Source organism: Plecotus auritus (genome assembly GCF_963455305.1).
Source record: "Plecotus auritus genome assembly, chromosome: 9".
In the NCBI taxonomy this organism is placed as follows: domain Eukaryota; kingdom Metazoa; phylum Chordata; class Mammalia; order Chiroptera; family Vespertilionidae; genus Plecotus; species Plecotus auritus.
The window spans coordinates 152,213,041-152,237,021 of NC_137783.1; the positions used below are offsets into that span (position 1 = coordinate 152,213,041).

General features: G+C 53.2%; 1 protein-coding gene across 1 annotated transcript; it reads right to left on the bottom strand.

Moving 5' to 3' along the window:
- Window positions 1–9,220: 9,220 nt before the first annotated feature.
- LOC308234214 (uncharacterized protein) lies at window positions 9,221–23,431 on the bottom strand. Its single transcript, XM_080641643.1, has 8 exons — window positions 23,410–23,431; window positions 20,711–20,819; window positions 19,910–20,160; window positions 17,965–18,073; window positions 15,943–16,211; window positions 13,592–13,700; window positions 11,792–12,060; window positions 9,221–9,811 (listed from the first exon to the last, which is right to left on the bottom strand). Exons 1-8 carry the CDS (start codon window positions 23,416–23,418, stop codon window positions 9,788–9,790), a joined length of 1,149 nt encoding a protein of 382 aa, XP_080497769.1. The 5' UTR covers window positions 23,419–23,431; the 3' UTR covers window positions 9,221–9,787.
- Between the last annotated feature and the right edge of the window lie 550 nt (window positions 23,432–23,981).

Below are 23,981 nucleotides of genomic sequence, written 5' to 3' on the forward strand. Positions count from 1 at the left end.
ACACTTTATAAAATATATTATCATTTTACCACCATGTTGTACACCTGAAACTAATACAAAACAATATTGAATGCAAACTGTAATTGAAAAATAAAATTTAAAATTCTTTTAGCCCAAACGGTGTGGCTTAGTGGTTGAGCATCAAGCTATAAACTAGGAGGTCACATTTTGAGTTTCTGTCAGCGTACATGCTTGGATTTTGCGCTCAATCCCCAGTAGGGGGTGTGCAGGAGGCAGCCAATCAATGATTCTCTCTCATCATTGATTTTTCTATCTCTCTCTTCCTCTCCCTTCCTCTCTCAAATCAATAAAAATATATTTTTAAAATAAAGTTCTTTTAAAAAGAGAAAGAAATTAAAATGTGTAATTGCATTTATTACAATAATTTATTACAAAAGGTCCAGGGCAGTGACTAACACAGAGCAGAGTCTCAAAAACTGTTTGCTGAATGAGTAAATGGAATAATAATTTAATGCTAATAAAAACATCTATTTGCTGTGGATGGGGAGAAGAGCAATAACAATAAAATACCCATGCATCAACAACCTAACTGAAGAAATAGAAAACAACCAATAGCTTAAACAAGCTTCATGACCCAAAATGTCTGTACACACATGTTTATAGCAGCATTATTCTTGGGGTTAAAAGGTGGACACCATCAACTGATGAATGGACAAAAATGGAGTAAATTCATGAAATGGACTATTATTCAGCCATAGAAAGGAAGAATTGATACATGCTTCAACATGGAGGAAACTTGAAAGCATGCTACTGAAGGAAACAAGTTCAAAAGCTTCATATTATAAAATTCTATTTATAAGTAATGTTCAGAATGAGCAAATATAGAGAGAGACAAAAAGTAGATTAGTGGTTGTTTAGGACTGGAGGGGAGTGGGGAGTGGTAGCTAAGGGGGATAGAGTTTCTTTTTGAGATGATAAAAAATGTTCTAAAATTGATTGTGGTGATGGTTTCACAACTCTGTGAATCGACTAAACACCACTGATTTTTTACACTTTAAATGGGTAAACATATGGTATGTGAATTATATCTCAATAAAGATATTATTAAAGAAATTAGCCCCATGTTCCTCTCCCTCCTAATGGAGTTGTAGGCAATTTCCTGAATTTTGAGTCTATGATTGTCTTGCTTAAAAAAATTTTTTTCTACATATAAATGTATCCCTTAAGCAATATAAACATATTTAGTTTGCATTTTTTGAACATGGTAAAATCAGAATCAAGTGTCTTACATTGCACAGCTTGATGATGTTTGCCAGATATTAGGTTGCTTGTTGATTCGTGTTCATCCATTCCATGCGGAATGTAGCACAGTTTAATTATCCTCTCCTGTCAGTGGACATTGGGGTGTTCCCAGTGGGTTGCCATTACAGACAAAGTTGCCATGAGCACCCTCACACAAGCCTCCTAGTGCACCTGGAGTCTTCTCTAAGCAGAGGCTGTTAAACCTTTTCAACCAAGATCCACGGTAAGAAATACATTTTATAAGGTACCAGGATCTATAGACACTAAATAAAAGTCTTACCAAAATGGATGAGATACACTCTGATAAATTCTGTTCTTTATTTTTTCTAACATACTGACTGTGAACGACTAAATTGAAGTTATCACTGACTAAAGGGTCACAAAGCAGAGCTGTTGAGTTGTATGGCCTTGTGAGGCAGGATAGAGAGCAGCTAGGGCAGGGGGAAGGGGGAGGAAAAGAGGGAAGTTTTCTTACCCACTGAATAAAAAAGTCAGCAATCTTGGAACTTGCCGAGATAAAATTGCCAGATGTTCTCAGAAATTTGGGGGAAAGCCACAACGATGTAAACGGGGGACCTGGAAATCTAGTCTGTTGCCCAAGATATCCAGCAGGGGAATCTTGAAATCTATAAGTGGGGGGAGGAATATAAAACCCTTGAATCCCCACCAGGTGGGGTGCGGAGACTAGCTGAGTTGCTTGCTTGTGCTTTATGCCAAGTGTATTTTTAATAAATGTTCTTGCTTTGCTTCAGCACTGCTTTTTGTCACTCATCTGAATTCTTTCTCCAAAGCGTGATAAGAGCCCAGGGGAGGAGAACCCCCTCTGACTCAGGTAGCTCTCTGGTAACAGTATGATGTTCTTCAACTTTATTAGAGAAAGAATGCAAAATTAAGTTTCCATGGGCAGTACACCAGAGTCACAATTGCTCAACATCTTTTAAAATATTTGTCAGCATGGTAGTAATAGCATGGGATCTTGTTCACATATCTATGTTTATTGGTCATTTGTATTTACTCCCGTGAGCTCTGAGGGTGTTTCCAGAAGAAATTAGCGTTTAAATTAGTAGACTGAGTAAATAAGGTTACCCGCCAATGTGTCCAGGCATCATCCAATCCATTGAAGGTCCAAAATGAACAAAACGGTGGAGAAAAGACTAACTCTCTCTTCTTGAGCTGGGATGTCCATTTATGATGCCCTTGGACATTATAGTTCCTGTTTCTCAAGGCTTTGAGGTCCAGAGTTTACACCAATGGCCTTAACACCTTATTTTCAGTCCTTTAGCCTCTCAACAAATTACACCACTGCCTTTTCTGCTTTTCTGCTTCACTGCTTGCAGATGACAGATTGTAAGACTTCTCAGCCTCCATACCATACCCATGTGAGCTAATTTGTATAATAAATCTCATATATCCATATCTGTATGTATATCTATATCCTATTGGTTCTTTTTCTCTGGAGAACCCTAACACATTGCCCTTTGCATGTGTTAAAACATAGAATTCAGGGGAGAAACCAAGATGGCGGCATAGGTAAACACCTAAACTGCTGCTTCGCACAACAATTTCAAAACTACAACTAAAGGACAAAACAGACATCATCCAGAACCACAGGAAGGCTGGTTGAGTGGAAATTCTACAACTTGAGGGAAAGAGAAAAGCACACTGTGACTCACAGGAGCTGCGGAAGGCAGAGGTACGGAGGCGCGCGCACGGAGAGGGCTGGCAACTGAGTACACGGCTGGCTTTCTCAATTCCAACTGCTCTGAACTCCAGCTCCAGGCAAGACTCTGGGGACCCAGACTCATACGGGGAGAAACTGGACTGTTTGGCAGCGGGCGAAACTCAAGGGCAGCTTTCTCTCAGAGGTGCTTGCAGCGATTACCACATGACACTGAGACCCAGGGGCCTCTTTGGGCAGGGCTGACGGGAAACCATTGCTGTATGCTCTGCCCTGAGATACCGCCCCACGAAGCCATAGCTGTTTGCTCAGCCCTGAGACTCCGCCCCATCCAAGCTGAGCACAGAGGCTTTTGCATATGAATGGCCTGGTCCTTTGAATTCTAAACTTGTAGAGGGCCCCCTGGGAAGGCACATGGGCATTCTTTAATTATTATCAGCTGAACCCAGTGGCGTCGGCAAAGCCACACCCTGGGAACACGCCTTTCCAAAAGGGCAAGTGTGTTGTCAGCTTGATCTTCAATTCAGCCCATGGTGTGGGGAAGTGGGTTTTGATATCTAAATCCAGCTAGCACCAGGAATGCTCAGGGCCTACTCAAGAATGCAAATAATCTCCTTTGTCTTGACCTTTTGGTGAAACTTCCTGGTATTTGAGGGTATAAAATAAACACGCTGCATTGGCTCTGGGTCACTGTCTCTCCATCAGAAGAGGGCAGCGGTCCACTGGCCACAGCTTTTCTTTCTATTTCTGTGTCTTGTCTCTTTCTTTTATTTCTCAATCCCCAGCCGCCTCTACTCAGGATTTGGACCCGCTCTCTAGCCATGATGGATGCGGAAAAGAGAGAAAATAGTTACTTAAACTTACCTATCAAAATGCAGCTGAGTCAGTGAGACCCAGAACATCCAAAAGAAGGCCCAAGGCCCCACAGCAGCTTGCATTGCCTCACAGCTGGGCCTCATCTGGGCACCTCCAAAACCCAAACAAGAGAAATCTGCAGATCTCTCCATAGCTCCTGCTGAATGGCCTCAGTCAGAGGCTAAATTAGCACCTCCTTGGAGATCCAAGAGCCAGTGTACCCAGGGGTCAGAGTGGGACCATCCAGATTACAACTCCTCAGATCCATAAGGGACACACTCAGGGGGCAGACTCAGTGAGCACCAAAGCCCCACTGAAGCAAGTCTTGTCTCATAAGGGTGTCTCCAGCACAGGAGTTCTCCCAGCATAGACACAACTGATCCTCACAGCCAATTGGCCTGGAGGTCAATTCCTCCCAGTGATACCAACAACAATCAAGACTTGACTACAATAACACTGTGCACATAGCCCACAAAGGGGTGCACTAAGAGTGTCCACCTCAGGTAACTGGGGATGATGAGCCACTGGGCCCTATAGGACACCTAGCACAAAAAGCCACTTTATCAACTCAGGGAAACAGCCAAAATGTGGATTCAAAGACACAGCTCACAAATGAAAGAAATAGAGGAAAGCAAACGACTGGATATAGAGTTCAAGACCATGGTTATAAGGTTTTTCAAGAATTTTCTAGAAAAGGCCAATAAATTTAGTGAGACCCTTGAGGATATCAAAAAGGACCAACTAGAAATTAGGCATACACTGACTGAAATGAAAAATAATATACAGAGATCCAACAGCAGACTAGAGGATTGCAAGAATCAAGTCAAATATTTGAAATACAAAGAAGCAAAAAACACCCAACTGGAAAAGCAAAAAGAAAAAAGAATCCAAAAATATGAAGATTGTGTAAGGAGCTTCTGGGACAATTTCAAGCGTACCAACATCCGAATTATGGTGGTGCCAGAAGAAGAGAGAGAGCAAGATACTGAAAACCTATTTGAAGAAATAATGACTGAAAACTTCCCCCACCTGGTGAAAGAAATAGACTTACAAGTCCAGGAAGCGCACAGAACCCCAAACAAAAGGAATCCAAAGAGGACCACACCAAGACACATCATAATTAAAATGCCAAGAGCAAAAGACAAAGAGAGAATATTAAAAGCAGCAAGAGAAAAACAGTTACCTACAAGGGAGCACCCATATGATTTTCAGCTGATTTCTCAATAGAAATTATGCAGGCCAGACGAGAGTGGCAAGAAATATTCAAAGTAATGAATAGCAAGAACCTACAACCAAGATTACTCTACCCAGCAAAGCTATCATTCAGAATTGAAGTTCAGATAAAGAGCTTCACAGATAAGAAAAAGCTAAAGGAGTTCATCACCGCCCAACCAGTATTATATTAAATGCTGAAAGGTATTCTTTAAGAAGAGGAAGGAGAATAAAAAGGTAAAGATAAAAATTATGAACAACAAATACATATCTATCAACAAGTGAATCTAAAAATCAAGTGAATAAAAAATCTAATGACAGGATAAACTGGTGGTTATAATAGAATCAGGGGCATAGAAAGGGAATGGACTGACAATTCACAGGGTGAAAGGATTGTGGGGGTGCAGGAAGAGACTGGACAAAAATCGTACATGTATGGATGAGGACAGCGGGGGGAGGGATAAGGGCAGAGGCTGGGGTGGGAACAGGGTGGAGGGGATGTTTGGGGGGAAAAAGAGGAACAATTGTAATAATCTGAACAATAAACATTTATTTAGAAAAAAAGAACCATAAAAAATATAAAAATAAAAATAAAAAATAAATAAAACACCAGTCACCTCTGTGCCAGTCAGAGTGGAGCTGCGGGAAGTGGGCTCAGAGCTGATACGAGGGAGCGTGTCTGAGTCTGAATGAAGGGGGCAGTGCGGGCTTCTCCTTTTCCAGCCGCTCACGTGGCGCCAAGTCACCATCCTCCCCAGACACCTGCCACGAGGTCTGTCTGAGGACTTTTCTGTCTGCGGTGGAGGCCTAGGTGGCTTGTTAGGACACCAGGCGTCCTGGTCCCTGTCCATTGGTGTGGGGGCTTAGCGGGAGTTCTCCCCACTGTCCTCCTCAGCCTTCTCCTCTGCACAGGGGGCTCTAACACGGTTAGGAGTGGGGGCGGGGGGAACAGACTGAGACAACGGGGTGCCTGCGAGGTCCCGCCCAGTGTTGACGCCTGGAAAGCAGCCGTTCTCAGGGTCTTGGCCCGCTTCCGCCAGCACAGCCTGTGGGCAGGGGTGGCTCACAGGGCGGCGTTGCCGAGTGCACGACCCTCAGGGACCATCCTGGCGTCTCCTCCGCCTCATCCCTGTTTTCCGAGTATCCGCTTCCCTGTCCAGATCCTCCCGGTCAGCGCAGTGCGAGGTGATCTCACTCCATAAGCCTCTGCCCAGTCACGACATGGCATCAGCAACTCCTCCACCAGCGGCCAAGCCGGGCCCAGGCTGGGCTCAGCTCCTGGGCCACCCAGAGCCATCCCGGGCCTGGCTCAGCTCCTGGCCCACCCAGAACCATCCCAGGCCGGGCTCAGCTCCTGGGCCACCCAGAGCCATCCCGGGCCTGGCTCAGCTCCTGGCCCACCCAGAACCATCCCGGGCCGGGCTCAGCTCCTGGGCCACCCAGAACCATCCCGGGCCGGGCTCAGCTCCTGGGCCACCCAGAACCATCCCGGGCCGGGCTCAGGTACTGGGCCACCCAGAACCATCCCGGGCCGGGCTCAGGTACTGGGCCACCCAGAACCATCCCGGGCCGGGCTCAGCTCCTGGGCCACCCAGAACCATCCCGGGCCGGGCTCAGCTCCTGGGCCACCCAGAACCATCCTGGGCCGGGCTCAGGTACTGGGCCACCCAGAACCATCCTGGACCAGCCCTGGGTCGTGAGAGCTCACAGGGTGGTTCCCCAACTCTGAACTTGCTTCAGGCTCCCAGTGACCAGCCCTAACCTAGACCCTCCGGGCACTGCCTGTGTCCTTCCCCCGGCCACCCCTGCGGCTCTCTGAGCCTCTCAGGACCTACAGGGCGGCTGTCTCCCTCACACCTACTGCTCCTTCCCCCTCGCTCTTTCCCCGCCTCCTCTCCGCTCTTCTGGGGGCCTGTTGGCCTGCAAACACCCGCTGCTCTGTGGTTCCGTTGGAGGGGACCCGGGTGGCTCCCGAGTGAAGATTCTTGGTGGGTGTGTCTGTGGCCTGCCCCGGATGTGGAGTGTGACACCATCTCTTGTGCTGCAGGTCACTGAGGCAGTCCTGGCAGTCGGCGTGGCAGCAGGCCTCCTAGGCGTGGGCCTGGCCTTCGCGGCCCTCATCGGGTGCCTTATGGACAGACGCGAGCAGGAAGGGCAGTGAGGTCAGGGAATTATCCCGGGGGCAGCCAGGTAGTCTGGAGAGGACTCGCTTAGCCAGCGGGAGTGGGGTTGGGTTTATTGATTTCACTCTGTTTTATACTCATTTAGGCTAATTTTTAAAAAATACATATTTCTTGACCTTTATTTATTTATTTTTAGACACAGAGGAAGGGGCAGGGAATAGAGAGAAACATTGACGGGAGAGAGACATCAGTGGCTGCCTCCTGCATGCTTCCTACTGGAGATGGAGACTCCGGGAATAGAACCAGAGACCTCTTGCTTCATGGATCAACAGTCAACCACTGAGCCACACCAGCCAGGCCACTGAGGCTGATTTCAATGGAGCTATAAAAGCTCAGGAAGATTTTATTTGGGGAAACACGGCCCAGCGTGAATGCTATTAAAGACACAGTTGGGCTCTGTCATGGACTCAATGCTTGTGTCCCCCTCCGTCCCCCATTCACGTTGAAGCCCTAACCCCAAAGTGATGGTATTTGGAGCTGGGCCTCTGGGAGGGCATTAGGTTCAGAGGAGGTCATGAGGTGGTGGCGAGGGTGCGGGTGGGCATGATGGGATCCGTGCCCTTACAAGCAGACCGGAGCTCTCTGCCATGTGAGGACACAGCGAGAAGGTCGCCATTGGCAAGGCAGGAAGAGGGTCCCTCCAGGAACTGCCTCTGCCAGCACCTTCGCCTTGAACGTGTCCGCTTCCAGGCCTGTGAGAAATAAGTGTCTGTGCCGAAGCCCAGCCGGTGGTGTGTTGCCATGGCAGCCCGAGCTCACGGACGGGGCTCTTCCCCGGAGCCTGAGGGGCGTCCTGGCCATTCTCTGCTTTCCTCGGGGCTCCTCTTGGAGGGCGAGGATGCGTGGGGCAGGGAGACACCCCTGTGAGGGCGGGAGCAGGACCCAGGGGCCTGCCAGGGCCGGGGCTCCGCGGCGGGAATTGTGCTGAGGATTCTGGGCCATGAATGTGACGCAGCCCCAGCGGCCGAGGCTCCTTTCCTGCTGCTGCTCTCCACGCCTCTCGGCTCCGGAAGAATTAGTGACGTGATGTCCCCACCGTCGCTGGTCCCCGACACCTCACTCCACGGCTTTTCCTTCGGCGTCAGCTCAGCAGCATCTCTCCTCCAGGCCGGCTGCTCTCAGGTTCCTGTTCAAGTTCCCGAGAGAGAATCTGATTGGCTCAGCTCACCGCATCCTAGCTCAGCCTCCTGATTGGCTGCTGTTGGGTCAGGTGAGCACACTGAGCCAATCAGCTCTGACTGATGGGGCCAGTCACATGGTTTGAACCTGACCCTGGAGGCAGAGGCAGTTTCACTTGGAGGGGACTAAGGGTGAGTCAAACTGCACGGATTGGCACCCCTGGTCCAGGGCACCCAGGGGAGGGGACGGAGCTGGCACCACCCTTGGGTCCCTCCAGAGATGCTGGGAGCCCGGGTCGGGTGCCGGAGGAGATTTACCACCTAGAATTAGAGCCCGGAGCTCACCTCTCCCATAAGACCCAAGTCCCCGGATTCCCCGTCTCCCACTGCTATTGGGTGAGCTTTAGACCAAGAAGCGAGAAGCCTTCTCCCGTCTATCACCCGCTGGTTATTGGGCTCACAGAGCAGCTGTGCCCTCTGACCCAGAGGTAGCCTGGGCGCAAGGCCAGCATGGATCCTTCCGGAACCCCCGCATGGAGGCTGACATTTGAGCCTGGGAATCTGAGCAAGGCGCTCTTTGGCAGCAAGTACAAGTCATTCTCTTTGTTCTTCAACCTCCTGATGGCACCGAGCTTCGTCCCAGCCTGGTGTCTGTGCACCCAGGAGATCGAGGGCCATCCCCCACCCCCCAACATTCTCATGCCTGGGAAGGTAAAGCACAGGGAAGGAGAAGCCCCCAGATCTCCAGTCAGGGTGTTAGGGGCTGTGCTGCCCACCATGGAGAGTGGCCATTCAGTAGGGCCACTGGTGGCAGAGGCCTGGAGAGGAAGTAGAGGGCATGGGGCCCCGCCCCTTTTGGGACCACACCCAGGGCACACTAGGTACTTGCGGAGGGATACTCTGAGGAGGTTAAGTTTCATAAAAGAATTTTATTTTTAGAGAAATTTTAGGTTTAGAGAGAAATTGAGAGGAAGGTACAGAGATTTCCCATATGCCCCCTGCCCCCCACACAAGCAGGGCCTCCCCCATTATCAACTTCCCTCTCCCCAGCCTGTATTTTTGTTGTTCGTGATGAACCCACATCGGCACATCATTACAACCCACAGACCTTAGTTTAGCCCAAGAGTCACTCTTGGTGTGGTGCATTCTATGCATCTGGACACATTAGATTGACATGTGTCCATCATGCAGTGTCACACAGCAGTTTCACTCATTTCAATATTCAACCAGGGGAAGCTTGAGCCATGGCAAGTTGGGCTGGGGAAGATGATTTAATTCCATGTGGGATTCACTGATGGGTGAGGACTTCACCTTTGAGTTAAAAAAGAAAAAGAAGCCCGGTGGCTCAGTGGTTGAGGGTCGACCAGGAGGTCACAGTTTGATTCCCGATCGGTACATATGCCCGGGTTGCGGCTCAATCCTGGTGTGGGAGGTGCAGGAGGCAGCTGATCAATGATCCTCTCCCATCACTGATGTTTCTATCTGTCCTTCTCCCTTCCTCTCTGAAAAAAAAAATGTGAAAGAAAAACACAACTTCTAAAAGGTGGGCTGACTGAAGGAGGTAGGATGTACGGGAAAGATGCTGGGAGATGTTTATGCCTCATCAGGGAATTCAAGGACCAGAAGTGGGACTGCACGGGAGGTAATTGTGTGTTTCTTTTTGCACCATGAGAGTAAATGAGTGATGTCTGCTGACCACAGTGGTCAGACTACAGAGAACAAGTAGACAGTCCATTGAGCACCTACTCCAGGCCGGCCAGGGGCTGGGATCCTCCACCCACCACCTTCTCTGATCCTCTTAGAGTGGATCCCGGGCCCCAGCTCGGAGAGGAAGGGACTGAGGCTCTGAGAGTCCAGAGCTTTCCCAAAGTCACACGGACAGAAAACGCTGGCTTCCCCCACAGGTGCCCCGGTTCTTCCTTTCTGGTTTAGGTGCCACAGAAGTAGCGGAATTCCTCATTGGAGGGGACATAGGTTCACGTATGAATTCTACAGTATTGGCACAATTGGTCCATCCTTCAGCCAGGGAGAGAGGGACAGTGAGAGACAGAAGGACAGGTTTCCCGAGAGCTCGGGCAGGGGACAGGACTGTGCGAGGTTGTCTCTACAGCGGCTTCTAATGGGGGGTTTTGTGCCCCTTCAGGCTGTTACTGGTGTAGGGATGGATTCTTCCTGACAGAACAGGTGATAGCTGTCAAAGCTGCATTTCCAAGGTACATCTGTGGACTGGTCATGAATGTTTCTACCTGAAAGGGAGCAGCCCAGGTTCACAGTCCACAGCAAGTCCAGGCAGGTTCTCCCTCCCACCAAAGGGGCTGGAGGCCACACTCATGCTCCCACCCTCCCTGGGGGCCTGGCCTCTCGGAGATGCTGGCCTTGTCCCAACAACCCTTCCCTGGGAAGCCGAAGGTGTGACCACTTGTCAGTGCTGGGCTTGACTGGATGTGTCCTGACAACTGGCAGGGTGGACGGATGGAATTCTGTGTGACCCTCCTGGGTGGGCCACTTGGTCCTGATGGGGGTGAGTAGCGGAGGGGCCTTCCTGCCTGGGCTCCTGGGGCCAGAGCTCTGGGGGTGAAAGTGGGAAAGGCTCTGTGGTCTGGGCTCTCTCTGGGCTCTAGCTCTGCAGAGGGAGGTGGTGGCAGAGCTGAGGGGGACGATGGGAAACCATGGCCTCAGGGATCACTGTGCTCTGTGTACTGTTCCCAAGTGCAGCCTGGAAACTTCTATCTCCACCCCCACCTCAGCCTGAACTCCAGACTCACACGTCCAACTGCTACTCAACTGGTCCACCTGGATGTCTAACTGGTCACCTCAACACCCCTCATGAGCATCAAATCCTTAATTTCCCTCCCAAACCTGTTCCTCCTCCCCTCATTCTCCTCCACCCAGGCTGCCCATCACCCAGTCACAGGGGCTGTGAGCCCTGGAGGTGCTGTGGTTCAGCAGAAAGAGCAGGGACCACTGGGGATTGAATCCTGCTTCTGCCTCTTAACTAGCTGTGTGTTGGTAAGAGGGAAAGAGGAGAGGGTAAGGCTGTGCCCAGATCTTACATAACATGTTCTTGAGCTCTTACATAGGCCACAGACCTGAGCATCTATTGCCCTCGGGCTCTTTGGGGCCTTAGGACACCTGTCATGGTGCACAGCTGGCCCAGACTTTCCCTGACAGCACACAGGGCATCAGGAGCTGCCTTTAGGGTGGGTCTTACAGGCAAAGGATCCCAAAGGGATAGAGGTGGCCAGAGCCCCAGAGGTCCCCCAAACATCCCCTCCTTCTGCACATGGGGAAACTGAGGCCAGAGAGGAAGTGCCTTGTTCAAAGACCCTGAGTGCAGATGTGAGATTTGTTCTCAGACGCCTTGACTCCCAGCCAACAAGACCCTGAGAGCTCCCTTAAGATTTATTCAGGGTAATTCTTCTCACACCCACTCCAAGTAGACCTCCAAAAGTGAGAGGAATTCCCTGAAGATAGGGCCTTACCTGCTGGCTGCGGGCCTTTCCATATCTGAGATCGGTGACAAAGTGTTCACAGTTCCCCGTCAGAATACTGTACGCCAACTCCTTACCAACCTTCTCCTCCGCAGATCTGATAATCTTGTTCACGGGCAGTGGTGCGTATTCACAGTCCAAGTGGTTGTTGACCTGATAGCCACAGATCCCCACCACATCACTCAGGAGCTCCCTTTTCACCATCCCGCTGGGGCTCACCACAGATAAGATGCTGGCGGAGCCAGCCCCAGGGTACTCATCTGGAATCAGACACAAGAGTATCAGCAACTGCAGGGGAGGCCTGGGAGGGAGAGAGACGCCAGGCAGGGAAGAAGGGCCAGGGGATCACACTATTGAGCATGAGTTCTGTCCCTTCTCCAATGTGATTGTAGGATTCAATCATTTTGCTCTTTTCCTTAACGAGCTACGAATACTTTTCATGTTAATCCATGTTGTGATGGTCAGTGGCTGCCACTGTGTTCCATTATGAATGGACATCATCTAGTTGACCAAGTCCCTATTATTGGCTGGTCCATAGCTTAGCCATTGTAAACAACGGCAGTAAATTGTATTTATTCATGTTTGCACTTCTGTGTTTCAAAAAGAGATGAAAGTTAATCTAGTCCCATTGGGGTCCAGACTCTGCTGTGCAAATTTCATACATTCCTTCATTATTCTCCTTTTGAATTTCATGGCAAATACTCCCATCTCCATTCAACAACCGATACTGGACCTGAGGCCTCATCGGCCTTTTCTGGCCCAGCTCTGGCCACATGTAGAGGCCACACAGCGCTTCCAGCTGGTGGCGTCCAATCCATTGAGCCTGGAGCCCGGGATTTGCTCTCTAAGAGGAGGGATCTAGAGAGCACGCTAACCAGCAGGCTCCTTTATGTGTGAGTCTCGAGGCTGATGCTGCACTTAGCACCGCCCTGGAGGAAGCACTACCTGCACACTCACACACAAGCAGGACCCGCTGCTCACACTCACGCTCCCTGTTCCAAGCCTCCTAAGTGTCGTCTGGATTAGGGGGGTTCGCTTACTATTTGCCATCAATGCTGACAGTTTTCAGCTCTGTCAGTGTAGGTGACAGCACATAGAATCCTGCTCAGTGACAAGGAGATTCTTGTGATCATGAGAAGTTTCTGTCCAGCGAGAACGCAAACGCTTGCTGTCCGAGGTGTGGGTGCCACTGCTCTGCAGGGCACCAGCCCCTGTGCCTCCCAGTCCGCGGTCTCCTCCCAGCACCTTCCTTTCATGGACGACACACACGTCTGGGCCCTGCCTTCTCCTCTGCCTGCCTGTCATCCTGCTTCTGCTCTCTCTGCGTTACATCAAGGGTCCAGGTGCTCGTGTGCGTGTGTGTGAGACTCTCTGGGAGGTGTGACCTGGGAGAGCTGCTCCGTGGAGGGTGTTCAGGAAGCCCTCTCAGGACGCCCTGTCTGTGACATCCTCTGAGCACAGGACACAGCCTGAGAGGCAGTCCCTCCATGAGAGCGGGACACCCAGACACGCTGCTGGTTTAGAGAAATCTGTCTGCTCGCCCAGCTAACAGGCCCGAGCTGGAGAGCATCCAATGCGGGTGCAGCCCGGCTTCCCTGGGGCCCACGGACCTCTTTCCCTGCTGATTCAGGACCTGAGGGACCACTGAGATGCCCCCAAGGGACACGGATGTACAGTGAGCACAGGCACTGCCCAGGGAGAACCAACGCGGGTTCCAGCGGGGCATTTGGCTTTGAATTGTTTTCGTCATGTTAACAAATCTCTGGAAAGTTGCACTTTCAACCCCCTTACCTGGGGGAGCCAGGTGGATCACATAACCATCGCCCACATAGAGGGCCCAGTGGGAGTAACCGATGCGGGGAATCTCAATCAGGTCTCCAGGCTTGGGCTCTTCACGAAACTGCAAGAGAACAGCCAGGAAGGGGAGACAGAGTTCAGGGACCTGCAAAGCCCTGTCTGGGAGCTATGCTCCACCTGGGGATTTGCTTACTGATGCTCACCCCATGGGAAGAATGTGTGTGTGTGTTTGGAGGGGGACGGGGGACGGGAGGAACTCATGTCCCCTGTGAGGTCCTCAGCCTGCTGTAGCTTCTAGAAGTTTCCCTTTGAGTAACTGGAAGCCTGGAAAAATGACCTTGTGCATTGGGAGAGTGAAGATTTGTCCAAAATGTGTTTGTAATGCATGTGTGTCTGTGTGTATTGTGCATGGATGTGTTGTGTGTTGCATGTACATGCACACACACTAGAATGCAGACACGCATATGCAGGTGTATTGTGTGTGTGTCTGGGTGGTTATAACACAACAGCCTGTATGTAAACCCCCTTCCCTGAGGATGGGGCCCAGACCCATCCCCCACAACATTGTCAAGGTGAGTCTGAGCTTCTCTGCTCTCACACACTGACCCTCATGTCTTCATCATGCGTTTGCCCTGGCTGTGCATGGGCCCAACACCCACCCCCTCACACTCTGCCCTCCCTAGTCCTGGCACAAGGACCCTTGAAGATGCTGAACTGACAGACAGCAGGTGACAGAATCCCAAGGGCACCTGAGCTTTGGAGAAGGCCCTACTGTTGTTGCCCAGCTTCCTGCCCTGGGGACAGGGCTCACAGTCACACGGTAGGCTCTGCCGGCACATTTCCCCCATAACTGCCACCTCCCAAGCCCAGCGGAAGGAGGCAGCACCCATGTCCTCAGCTGGGGAAACTGAGGATCAGAGAGGCAGAGGGACTTGCCCAGGGACACTCAGCTGGCAGTGGCTACACTGAGTCTTCTCTGCCCCATCCCTTCCTGGTCCCCTTTACTCCCTCTCTGCCTTGCTTACCTCCTCCCTGCTCCTCAGTGTACCTGCCATAGGCACTGCAGCTTCCTGTCTGAGAATTTTTCAGGTTATCTTCTGTTTGTGCGTGACCTCGGCTAACCTCCTGCAGCACTCACCCCAGGAGCGCAATCTGAGACCAGGGACCAGCTTCCCTTTGCCTCATTCCATGCCCATATCCAATAATGGTCACTGAGCCTGGAAGCTTCTCTGGAATCCACTTCTTTGTTCATCTTTCCCCCATGACTTTATTCAGGGCCATCCTGTTCCCGATAATGTGACCCCACATTTTCCTGACCAACCCCCAGACTTCTGTCCCACCCACTCCAGGGCCCATGTGAGCCTTCATAGTGGGACCACTAAGTCCTGACGGGGTGGGGGCTTCCTGTCTGATCTCCTGGGGCCAGAGCTCTGGGGGTGAAAGTGGGAATGGCTCTGTGGTCGGGGCTCTCCCTGGGCTCCAGCTCTGCAGAGGTTGGTGGTGGCAGAGCTGAGGGGAGACGATGGGAAACCATGGCCTCAGGGATCACTGTGCTCTGTGTACTGTTCCCAAGTGCAGCCTGGAAACTTCTGTCTCCACCCCGACCTCAGCCTGAACTCTAAACTCACACATCCAACTGCTACTCAACTGGTCCACCTGGATGTCTAACTGGTCACCTCAACACCCCTCATGAGTATCAAATCCTTAATTTCACTCCCAAACCTGTTCCTCCTCCCCTCATTCTCCTCCATCCAGGATGCCCATCACCCAGTCACAGGGGCTGTGAGCCCTGGAGGTGCTGTGGTTCAGCAGAAAGAGCCGGGACCACTGGGGATTGAATCCTGCTTCTGCCTCTTAACTAGCTGTGTGTTGGTAATAGGGAAAGAGGAGAGGGTAAGGCTGTGCCCAGATCTTACATAACATGTTCTTGAGCTCTCACATAGGCCACAGACCTGAGCATCTCTTGTCCGCGGGCTCTCTGGGGCCTTAGGACACCTGTCATGGATCAGGGTTGGCCCAGACTTTCCCTGACAGCACACAGGGCATCAGGAGCTGCCTTTAGGGTTGGTCTTAGAGGCAAAGGATCCTAAAGGCATAGAGGTGGCCAGAGCCCCAGAGGTCTCCCAAACATCCCCTCCTCTTGCACATGGGGAAACTGAGGCCAGAGTGGAAGTGCCCTGTTCAAATACCCTGAGTGCAGATGTGAAATTTGTTCTCAGACGCCCTGACTCCCAGCCAACAAGACCCTGAGAGCTCCCTTAAGATTTATTCAGGGTAATTCTTCTCACCCCCACTCCAAGTAGACCTCCAGAAGGGAGAGGGAGCCCCTGTAGAGAGGGCCTTACCTGCCGGCTGCTGTCCTTTCCGTATCTCAGATCGGTGACAAAGTGCTCACAGTTCCTGCTCAGAATACCATATGCCATCTCCTTACCAACCATCTCCTCCGCAGAACTGACAATCTTGTTCACGGGCAGTGGTGCGTATTTGAGGTCCAAGTGGTTGTTGACCCCATAGCGGCAGCCCCCCACCACATCATTCAGGAGCTCCCTTTTCACCATCCCTCTGGGGCTCAGGACGGAGGACGTGTTGGAGGAGCCAGCCCCAGGGTACTCATCTGGAATCAGACACAAGAGTATCAGCAACTGCAGGGGAGGCCAGGGAGGGAGAGAGATGCAAGGCAGGGAAGAAGGGCCAGGGGATCACACAATTGAGCTTTGGTTCTGTCCCTTAACCAATGTGATTGGAGATTCCATCATTTTGCTCTTTTCCTTAACGAGCTGTGAATACTTTTCATGTTGATCAATGTTGTGATGGTCAGTGGCTGCCACTGTGTTCCATTATATGAAAGGACATCATCTAGTTGACAAGTCCCTACAATGGCTGGTCCATAGCTTATCCATTGTAAACAACGGCAGTAAATTGTATTGGTTCATCTTGCACTTGTGAGTTTCAGAAAGAGATCACAGTTGTTATAGTCCCACTGGGTTTCAGACTCTGCTGTGCAAATTTCATACATTCCCTCATTATTCTCCTTTTGAATTTCATGGTAAATACTCTCATCTCCATTCAACAACCGATATTGGACCTGTGGCCTCATCGGCCTTTTCTGGCCCAGCTCTGGCCACATGGAGAGGCCACACAGCGCTTCCAGCAGGTGGCGTCCAATCCATTGAGCCTGGAGCCCGGGATTTGCTCTCTAAGAGGAGGGAACTAGAGAGCACGCTAACCAGCAGCCTCCTTTATGTGTGAGTCTCGAGGCTGATGCTGCCCTTAGCACCGCCCTGGAGGAAGCACTACCTGCACACTCACACACAAGCAGGACCCGCTGCTCACACTCACGCTCCCTTTTCCAAGCCTCCTAAGAGTCGTCTGGATTAGGGGGTTTCGCTTACTATTTGCCATCAATGCTGACAGTTTTCAGCTCTGTCAGTGTAGGTGACAGCGCATAGAAACCTGCTCAGTGACAAGGAGATTCTTGTGATCATGAGAAGTTTCTGTCCAGCGAGAACGCAAACGCTTGCTGTGCGAGGTGTGGGTGCCACAGCTCTGCAGGGCACCAGCCCCTGTGCCTCCCAGTCCGCGGTCTCATCCCAGCACCTTCCTTTCATGGAGGACACACACGTCTGGGCCCTGCCTTCTCCTCTGCCTGCCTGTCATCCTGCTTCTGCTCTCCCTGCGTTACATCAAGGGTCCAGGCGCTCGTGTGCGTGTGGGTGAGACTCTCTGGGAGGTGTGACCTGGGAGAGCTGCTCCGTGGAGGGTGTTCAGGAAGCCCTCTCAGGACGCCCTGTTCTGTGACATCCTCTGAGCACACAGGACACAGCCTGAGAGGCAGTCCCTCCATGAGAGCGGGACACCCAGACACGCTGCTGGTTTAGAGAAATCTGTCTGCTCGCCCAGCTAACCGGTCCGAGCTGGAGAGCATCCAATGCGGGCGCAGTGCGGCTTCCCTGGGGCCCACGGACCTCTTTTCCTGCTGAGTCAGGAGCTTAGCGACCACTGAGATGCCCCCAAGTGACATGTATGTACAGTGAGCACACGCACTGCCCAGGGAGAACCCAGCGAGGGTTCCTGGGTGGCATTTGCCTTTCAATTGTTCTCATGAGGCCCGTCTTCGGCAAATGCAGCTCACGAGCCACATGCGGCTCTTTGGCCCCTTGAGTGTGGCTCTTCCACAGAATACCACGGCCTGGGCGAGTCTATTTTGAAGAAGTGGCGTCAGAAGAAGTTTAAGTTTAAAAAATTTGGCTCTCAAAAGAAATTTCAATCTTTGTACTGTTGATATTTGGCTCTGTTGAGTAACGAGTTTGCCGACCACTGCATTAGGCTAATAAATCTTTGGTAAATCCTACTTTCAACCCCCTTACCTGGGGGAGCCAGGTGGATCGCATAACCATCGCCCACATAGAGGGCCCAGTGGGAGTAGCCGATGCGGGAAATCTCAATCAGGTCTCCAGGCCTGGGCTCTTCACGAAACTGCAAGAGAACAGCCAGGAAGGGGAGAGAGTTCTGGGAGCTGCAGAGGGCCGGCTGGGAGCTGCAACTCCACCCGGGGATTTGCTTACTGATGCTAGCCCCATGGGAAGAATGTGTGTGTAAGTGGAGGAGCGTGGGGAGGTTTGGGAAACTCTTGTCCCCTGTGAGGTCCTCAGCCTGCTGTATCTTCTAGAAGTTGCCCTCGGAGTAACTGGAAGCCTGGAAAAAAGACCTTGAGCATTGGGAGGGTGAAGATTTGTCCGGAATGTGTGTGTAACAAATGTGTGTCTGTGTGTTGCACATGGATATATAGTGTATTTCCTGTATATACACACATACTAGGATACAGACACACATATGCAAGTGTACTGTGTATGTGTCAGGTGGATGAAAACACAACAGCCTGTATATAAACCCCCTTTCCTGAGGATGGGGCCCAGGCCCATCCCCCACAACATTGTCCAGGTGAGTCTGAGCTTCTCTGCTCTCTCACACTGACCCTCATGTCTCTATCATGTGTTTACCCTTGCTGTGCATGGCCCCAATACCCACCCCCTCACACTCTGCCCTCCCCAGCTCCGGCACACGGGCCCTTGAAGATGCTGAACTGACAGACAGCAGGTGACAGCATCCCAAGGGCACCTGAGCATTGGAGAAGGCCCTACTGTTGTTGCCCAGCTTCCTGCCCTGGGGACAGGGCTCACAGTCACACGGCAGGCTCTGCCGGCACATTTCCCCCCATAACTGCCACCCTCCCAAGCCCAGGGGAAGGAAGCAGCACCCACGTGCTCAGCTGGGGAAACTGAGGATCAGAGAGGCGGAGGGATTTGCCCAGGGACACTCAGCTGGCAGTGGCTGTGCTGGGTCTTCTCTGCCCCGTCCCTTCCTGGTCCCCATTCCTCCCTCTCTGCTTATGACCTTCTCCCTGCTCCTCAGGGTCCCTGCACAGGGGACCACAGCTTCTTGAATAGAGAATTTTTACCCTTTCTTATGTTTGTGTCTGACCTCAGCAAACCTCCTGCAGCGCTCACCCCAGAAGCCCAATCTGAGACCAGGGGCCAGCTTCCCTTTGCCTCATTCCATGCCCATATCCTACAATGGTCACTGAGCCTGGAAGCTTCTCTGGAATCCACTTCTTTGTTCATCTCTCCCCCATGACTTTATTCAGGGTCATCCAGTTCCCGATTATGTGACCCCACGTTTTCCTGACCAACCCCCAGACTTCTGTCCCACCCACTCCAGGGCCTGTGTGAGCCTCCATGGTGGGCCATTTGTTCCTGATGGAGGTGGTAGGGGAGGGCCCTTCCTGCCTGGGCTCCTGGGGCCAGAGCTTGGGGGTGAAAGTGGGAATGGCTCTGTGGTCGGGGCTCTCCCTGGGCTCCAGCTCTGCAGAGGGAGGTGGTGGCAGAGCTGAGGGGGACGATGGGAAACCATGGCCTCAGGGATCACTGAGCTCTGTGTACTGTTCCCAAGTGCAGCCTGGAAAGTTCTGTCTCCACCCCCACCTCAGCCTGAACTCCAGACTCCCAGATTCACCTCTTACTGAACAGGTCTATGTGGATGTCTAATGGTCACCTCCAAACATCCCCTCCTTCTGCACATGGGGAAACTGAGGCCAGAGAGGAAGTGACCTGTTCAAAGACCCTGGGTGGATTAGGAGCAGACCCAAGATTTGATTGCAGACATCCTAAGTGTCTGCCAGCAGGAGGCAGGGAGCATAATTTTACATCATTCCTGGTAAGTTTTTCTTCTGGCTGAACAGGCCTCTCACCGGGATGCACCCCCAAAGCAAGCAGACCTCCAGGAGGAAGAGGAAGCCCCCAGAGAGGGCCTTACCTGGCGGTTATGGGCCTTGCCATATTTCAGATCGGTGACCAAGTGCTCACAGTTCCTGCTCAGATCACTGTACTCCATCTCCTTACCAACCATCTCCTTCCCAGACCTGAGCATCTCCTTTATGGGCCGTGGTTTGTACAGGTGGTCCAAGTGGTTGTTGACCGCATAGGAGCTGTTTTCCACCACTTCCTTAAGGAGCTCCCTTTTCACCACCCCTAGACCAGTGGGGGCGCCAGCCTCAGACTTCTCCCCTGAAATCAGACACACTAGTATCAGGAACTGCAGGGGAGGCCAGGGATGGAGAGAGAAGACACAAGATAAGTTAGAAGGGACAGGCATCACACTATTGAGCTCTGGTGTCCGTTCCTTCACCAATGTGATGGGAGGATTCCTGAATTTTACTCTTTTTATTTCATGAGCTGTGAATACTGTGATGGTCAGTGGCTGCTATTGTGCATCCAGTTGACCAATCCACAATCATTGATCCTTCTCCTTTAAGAGACCCGGACACCCAGAGACTCTGCTGGTTTAGAGAAATCTGTCTGCACAACCAGCTACTGGGCCCAAGCTGGAGAGTGTCCAATACGGACCCATCCCAGCTTCCCTGGGGCCCACAGACCTCAGTCCCTGGTGAATCAGGACCAGAGGGACCACTGAGATGCCCCCAAGGGACACGGATGTACTGTGAGCACAAGCACAGCTCAGGGAGAAACGACGCGGGTTCCCAGGGTGGCATTTGGCTTTGAATTGTCCTCGTCATGTTAACAAATCTCTGGAAAGTTACACTTTCAGCCCCCTTACCTGGGGGAGCCAGGTGGATCACATAACCATCGCCCACATAGAGGGCCCAGTGCGAGGAGCGGATGCGGGAAATCTCAATCAGGTCTCCAGGCCTGGGCTCCTTGCGAAACTGCAAGAGAACAGCGGGAAGGGGAGAGATTTCAGGGAGCTGCAGAGGGCCGGCTGGGAGGAGCTGGGCAGGGGAGTCCACGCGGATGTTCATCGCCTGGTGAGAGTGTGGAGGGCACTCTGGCCCCTGTGAGGCCCTCAGCCTCTGGCGCTTTCAGAGCGTGCCCTTGGGGAACTGGAAGCCTGGAATCTGGTTGCCCCGAGGGAGGGAAGCCTGGAAACAAGACCTTGTGCTTTGGGAGAGTGAAGAATTATCCAAAGAGAGTATAATGCATGCGTGTCTCTGTTTTTTGCACATGTGTGTTGTATGAGGTGCGTGTACATGCACACACATGAGGATGCCGACGAGCATATGGGGGTGTATTGTGCACCTGTCCGGAGGGTGATGACACGATTGCTGTGTGCAAAGCACCTTCGTGGAGGCTGGGACCCAGGCTCATCCCCAGCCACATGGGGCAGGTGAGTCTGAGCCTCTGCCTCACACACTGCCCGCAGGTGCTCACATGCCTCTTGCCCTGGCTGAGCATGGCCCCCACAGGCTCCCCCTCACACTCTGCCCCTCCAGCCCCGGTGCACCCGCCCTCAGAGGTGCCGACCTGAGGGACAGAACTGACAGCCTAGTGAGGGGACTGAGCTTTGAGGAGGCCCTAGTGGGGCGGCCCCTCTTCCAGAGCTGGGTGGGGGAGGGGGCGGACGGGGCTCACACACTCAGGCAGCAGGCTCTGCTGGCACTCTCCCCACCATGACAGCCACCCTCCAAGCCCAGGGGAGGAAGCAGCACCCCTTGCTCAGCTGGGGAAACTGAGGATCAGAGAGGGAGAGGGACTTGCCCGGGGACACTCAGCTGGCGGTGGCTGCGCTGGGTCTTCTCTGTCCCGTCTCCTCCTGTTCCTTTCTTCCCTCCCTCTCTGCCTCACCACCTCCTCCCTCTCCTCAGTGCCCCCCCAGGGCACCACAGCTTCCTGATCAGAGAATTTTTCAGCTTTTCTTTGTCTCGGTGTCTGACCTCAGCGAATGAGAAACCTCCTGCAGCCCTCACCCCGGGCGGCCCAACCTGAGGCCAGGGCTCAGCTCTCCTTTGGCCCATTCCATGCCGGTACCCAGCAGCCCACACTCACCCCGAACACGTCTCCTGATTCACCTCCTCGTCCATCTCCCGCCCTTGACTCAGCTCAGGCCCCAGGTCCCTATTTTGTGACCCCACAGTTACCTGACAAGATTCCCTGCCTTTTGTCCCTTCACCTCCACAGCCAGTCCCCCAGTACACCCGGTGTCCTTCCCAAATGCCCCATCTGTCCATGACCCTCCTCTGGCCTCAAGGCACAGGAATGCCCCTGGGCAGCCACAGCCCCTCCTGACCCTTCCCCACCCTCCTGGCCCCTGCTGTCCTCGCCACCCCCCCCCCCCCCACCCTGGGCTGGCTGAAGGCCTTGCCTTCCCCTCCCCACAGCTCCCTCTGGCCTCTGCTCCTCTGCACCCCAGCTTCTCTCTGCCCCCAGCCCCTGCCCCACGCCCACCCCTCCTCTACTCCCCCCAGACAGACACCTCCTCTGAGGAGCTGCCCTGAAGGCCCAGCCTGGCTCAGCTGCCACGCTCAGGGTCCCCAGCCCCCGGGACCGCCACCTCTCCCCACGGGATCTTGCTCTGCTGCGGACCCTGTGCCTGTCCCACCCCCTCTGGGCTTTGAGCTCCATCAGGGGGATCCTGTGTGCTCGGCCCTCCCTCCCTGCATCTCCTGGGTCCTGAGAGGGGCCTGGTGTGGAACAGGAGGGAAGGACCTGTGGGAGCAGGAGGGCTGGAGGGCCCGGGGCCAGGGCTCAGGCCAGGCAGGCCCAGAGGTGGTGTCCATCTGGGGGAGAACAAGGGCATTTCTCACTCCGAAATGAAATGGTGACTTAAGGGGAGGCCTGGGCACTGTCCCAGGAGCAGGGCAGTGAGCTGGGGCCTGGTCTGGGCAGGCAGCGGTTCCCAGGAGCAGTGAAGCAGGTGGACTGAGCTCTGGAATGTGCAGGCGCCTTCCCGGAATCGCCTCACTTCCTGTAAGAGCCCCGTCCAGCTGGCTGCTTTCTGCTGCCCACCTCACACCGGGCTGGCCCCTCCTGGATCCTGTGTGAGTCTGGACTCCAGGGCTAATGGGGGCAGCTGTCCGCGTTGGACGCTGAGAACCGAATGCACCCCATCAAGCAGACACATGCCTGGGAGTAAGGGGAGGCCAGAACAGAGGGGCTGAGGAGGCACCAAACCCCAGTAGCAGCTGAGTCCCACATCCCGGGATCCACTGCTCCCCAAGTCCCGGGTCCCCCATCAGCCCACACTCCACCTCCTTCCCCAGCTCAGAAGGGCACAGCCCAGACACCACACATCCTCCCACATGGCCCCCCAACTCCATACAGTGCCAGACCCAGAGCGGGGGCTCCCTCTGCCCCAAGACCTCCCAGTCCTGCAGCAAAAGAGACTCAAACAACATTCCGGTCTCCATGGCAACCTTAGAGGCAGCGCTGTTCCCAGCAGGAACACAGCCCAGGCCTTCATTTATAACAGGGAGCTGCCCTCCCCTGTAGAGCTGGTTCTAGAAAGTTCTGAGGACTTACCGAAGCCATTGCTAGCCAGGGTGGGTCTGGCTTCTGCTCCTGGTGCAACAGGTTTTATACCCAAGTGGATGCTTTCGCTTTCGCTTTCCCTTGTTGTTCAGAAGGACTGAACCCTCAGTGGTTAGAGGGCCTCTCAGCATTGCTCTCCGTGCACAGGCCATGATTTCTCCGCCAAGGCCTGGCATGGCTGGGCCTGGAAGCCGCCGGAAGCAGTCGGAGTCGGAGGGAAGCCTCATGCCTGCCCTGCCCGGGACACGTGCTCCCACTGCAGGACGGGGTGCATGAGGCCCAGCTGTCAGCCCCCGGCCCCGGTGGGCCCTTATCTTATACCCACCCCACGAAGGACAGGAGCCCCGGGCAGCCTTCAGGCGGGACCCCCCGGGAAGGCCTCAGCAGGCGGGTGCCTGGACCTCGGGATCCCAGGGCTCATTGGCATGGGGTGCATGTGGGTGGGAGAGCAGAGCTTCCCTGAGAGCGGCCTCCCCAGCCTGGCCGTCCGCTGTCCCTGGAGCAGGAGGCGGAGGCAGGGCACAGGCTCAGTCCCGCAGCTCCCCAGGCACCAGGGCCCAGGC

What these genes read in the sequence shown, in the direction of transcription:
- LOC308234214 (XM_080641643.1), bottom strand. An exon ending in GCAAGGCCCATAACCGCCAG is followed by an intron (nt 18,074 to 19,909) that starts GTAAGGCCCTCT and finishes GTTCTCTTGCAG; the next exon opens with TTTCGTGAAGAGCCCAGGCC. An exon ending in GATCCACCTGGCTCCCCCAG is followed by an intron (nt 16,212 to 17,964) that starts GTAAGGGGGTTG and finishes GTCTGATTCCAG; the next exon opens with ATGAGTACCCTGGGGCTGGC.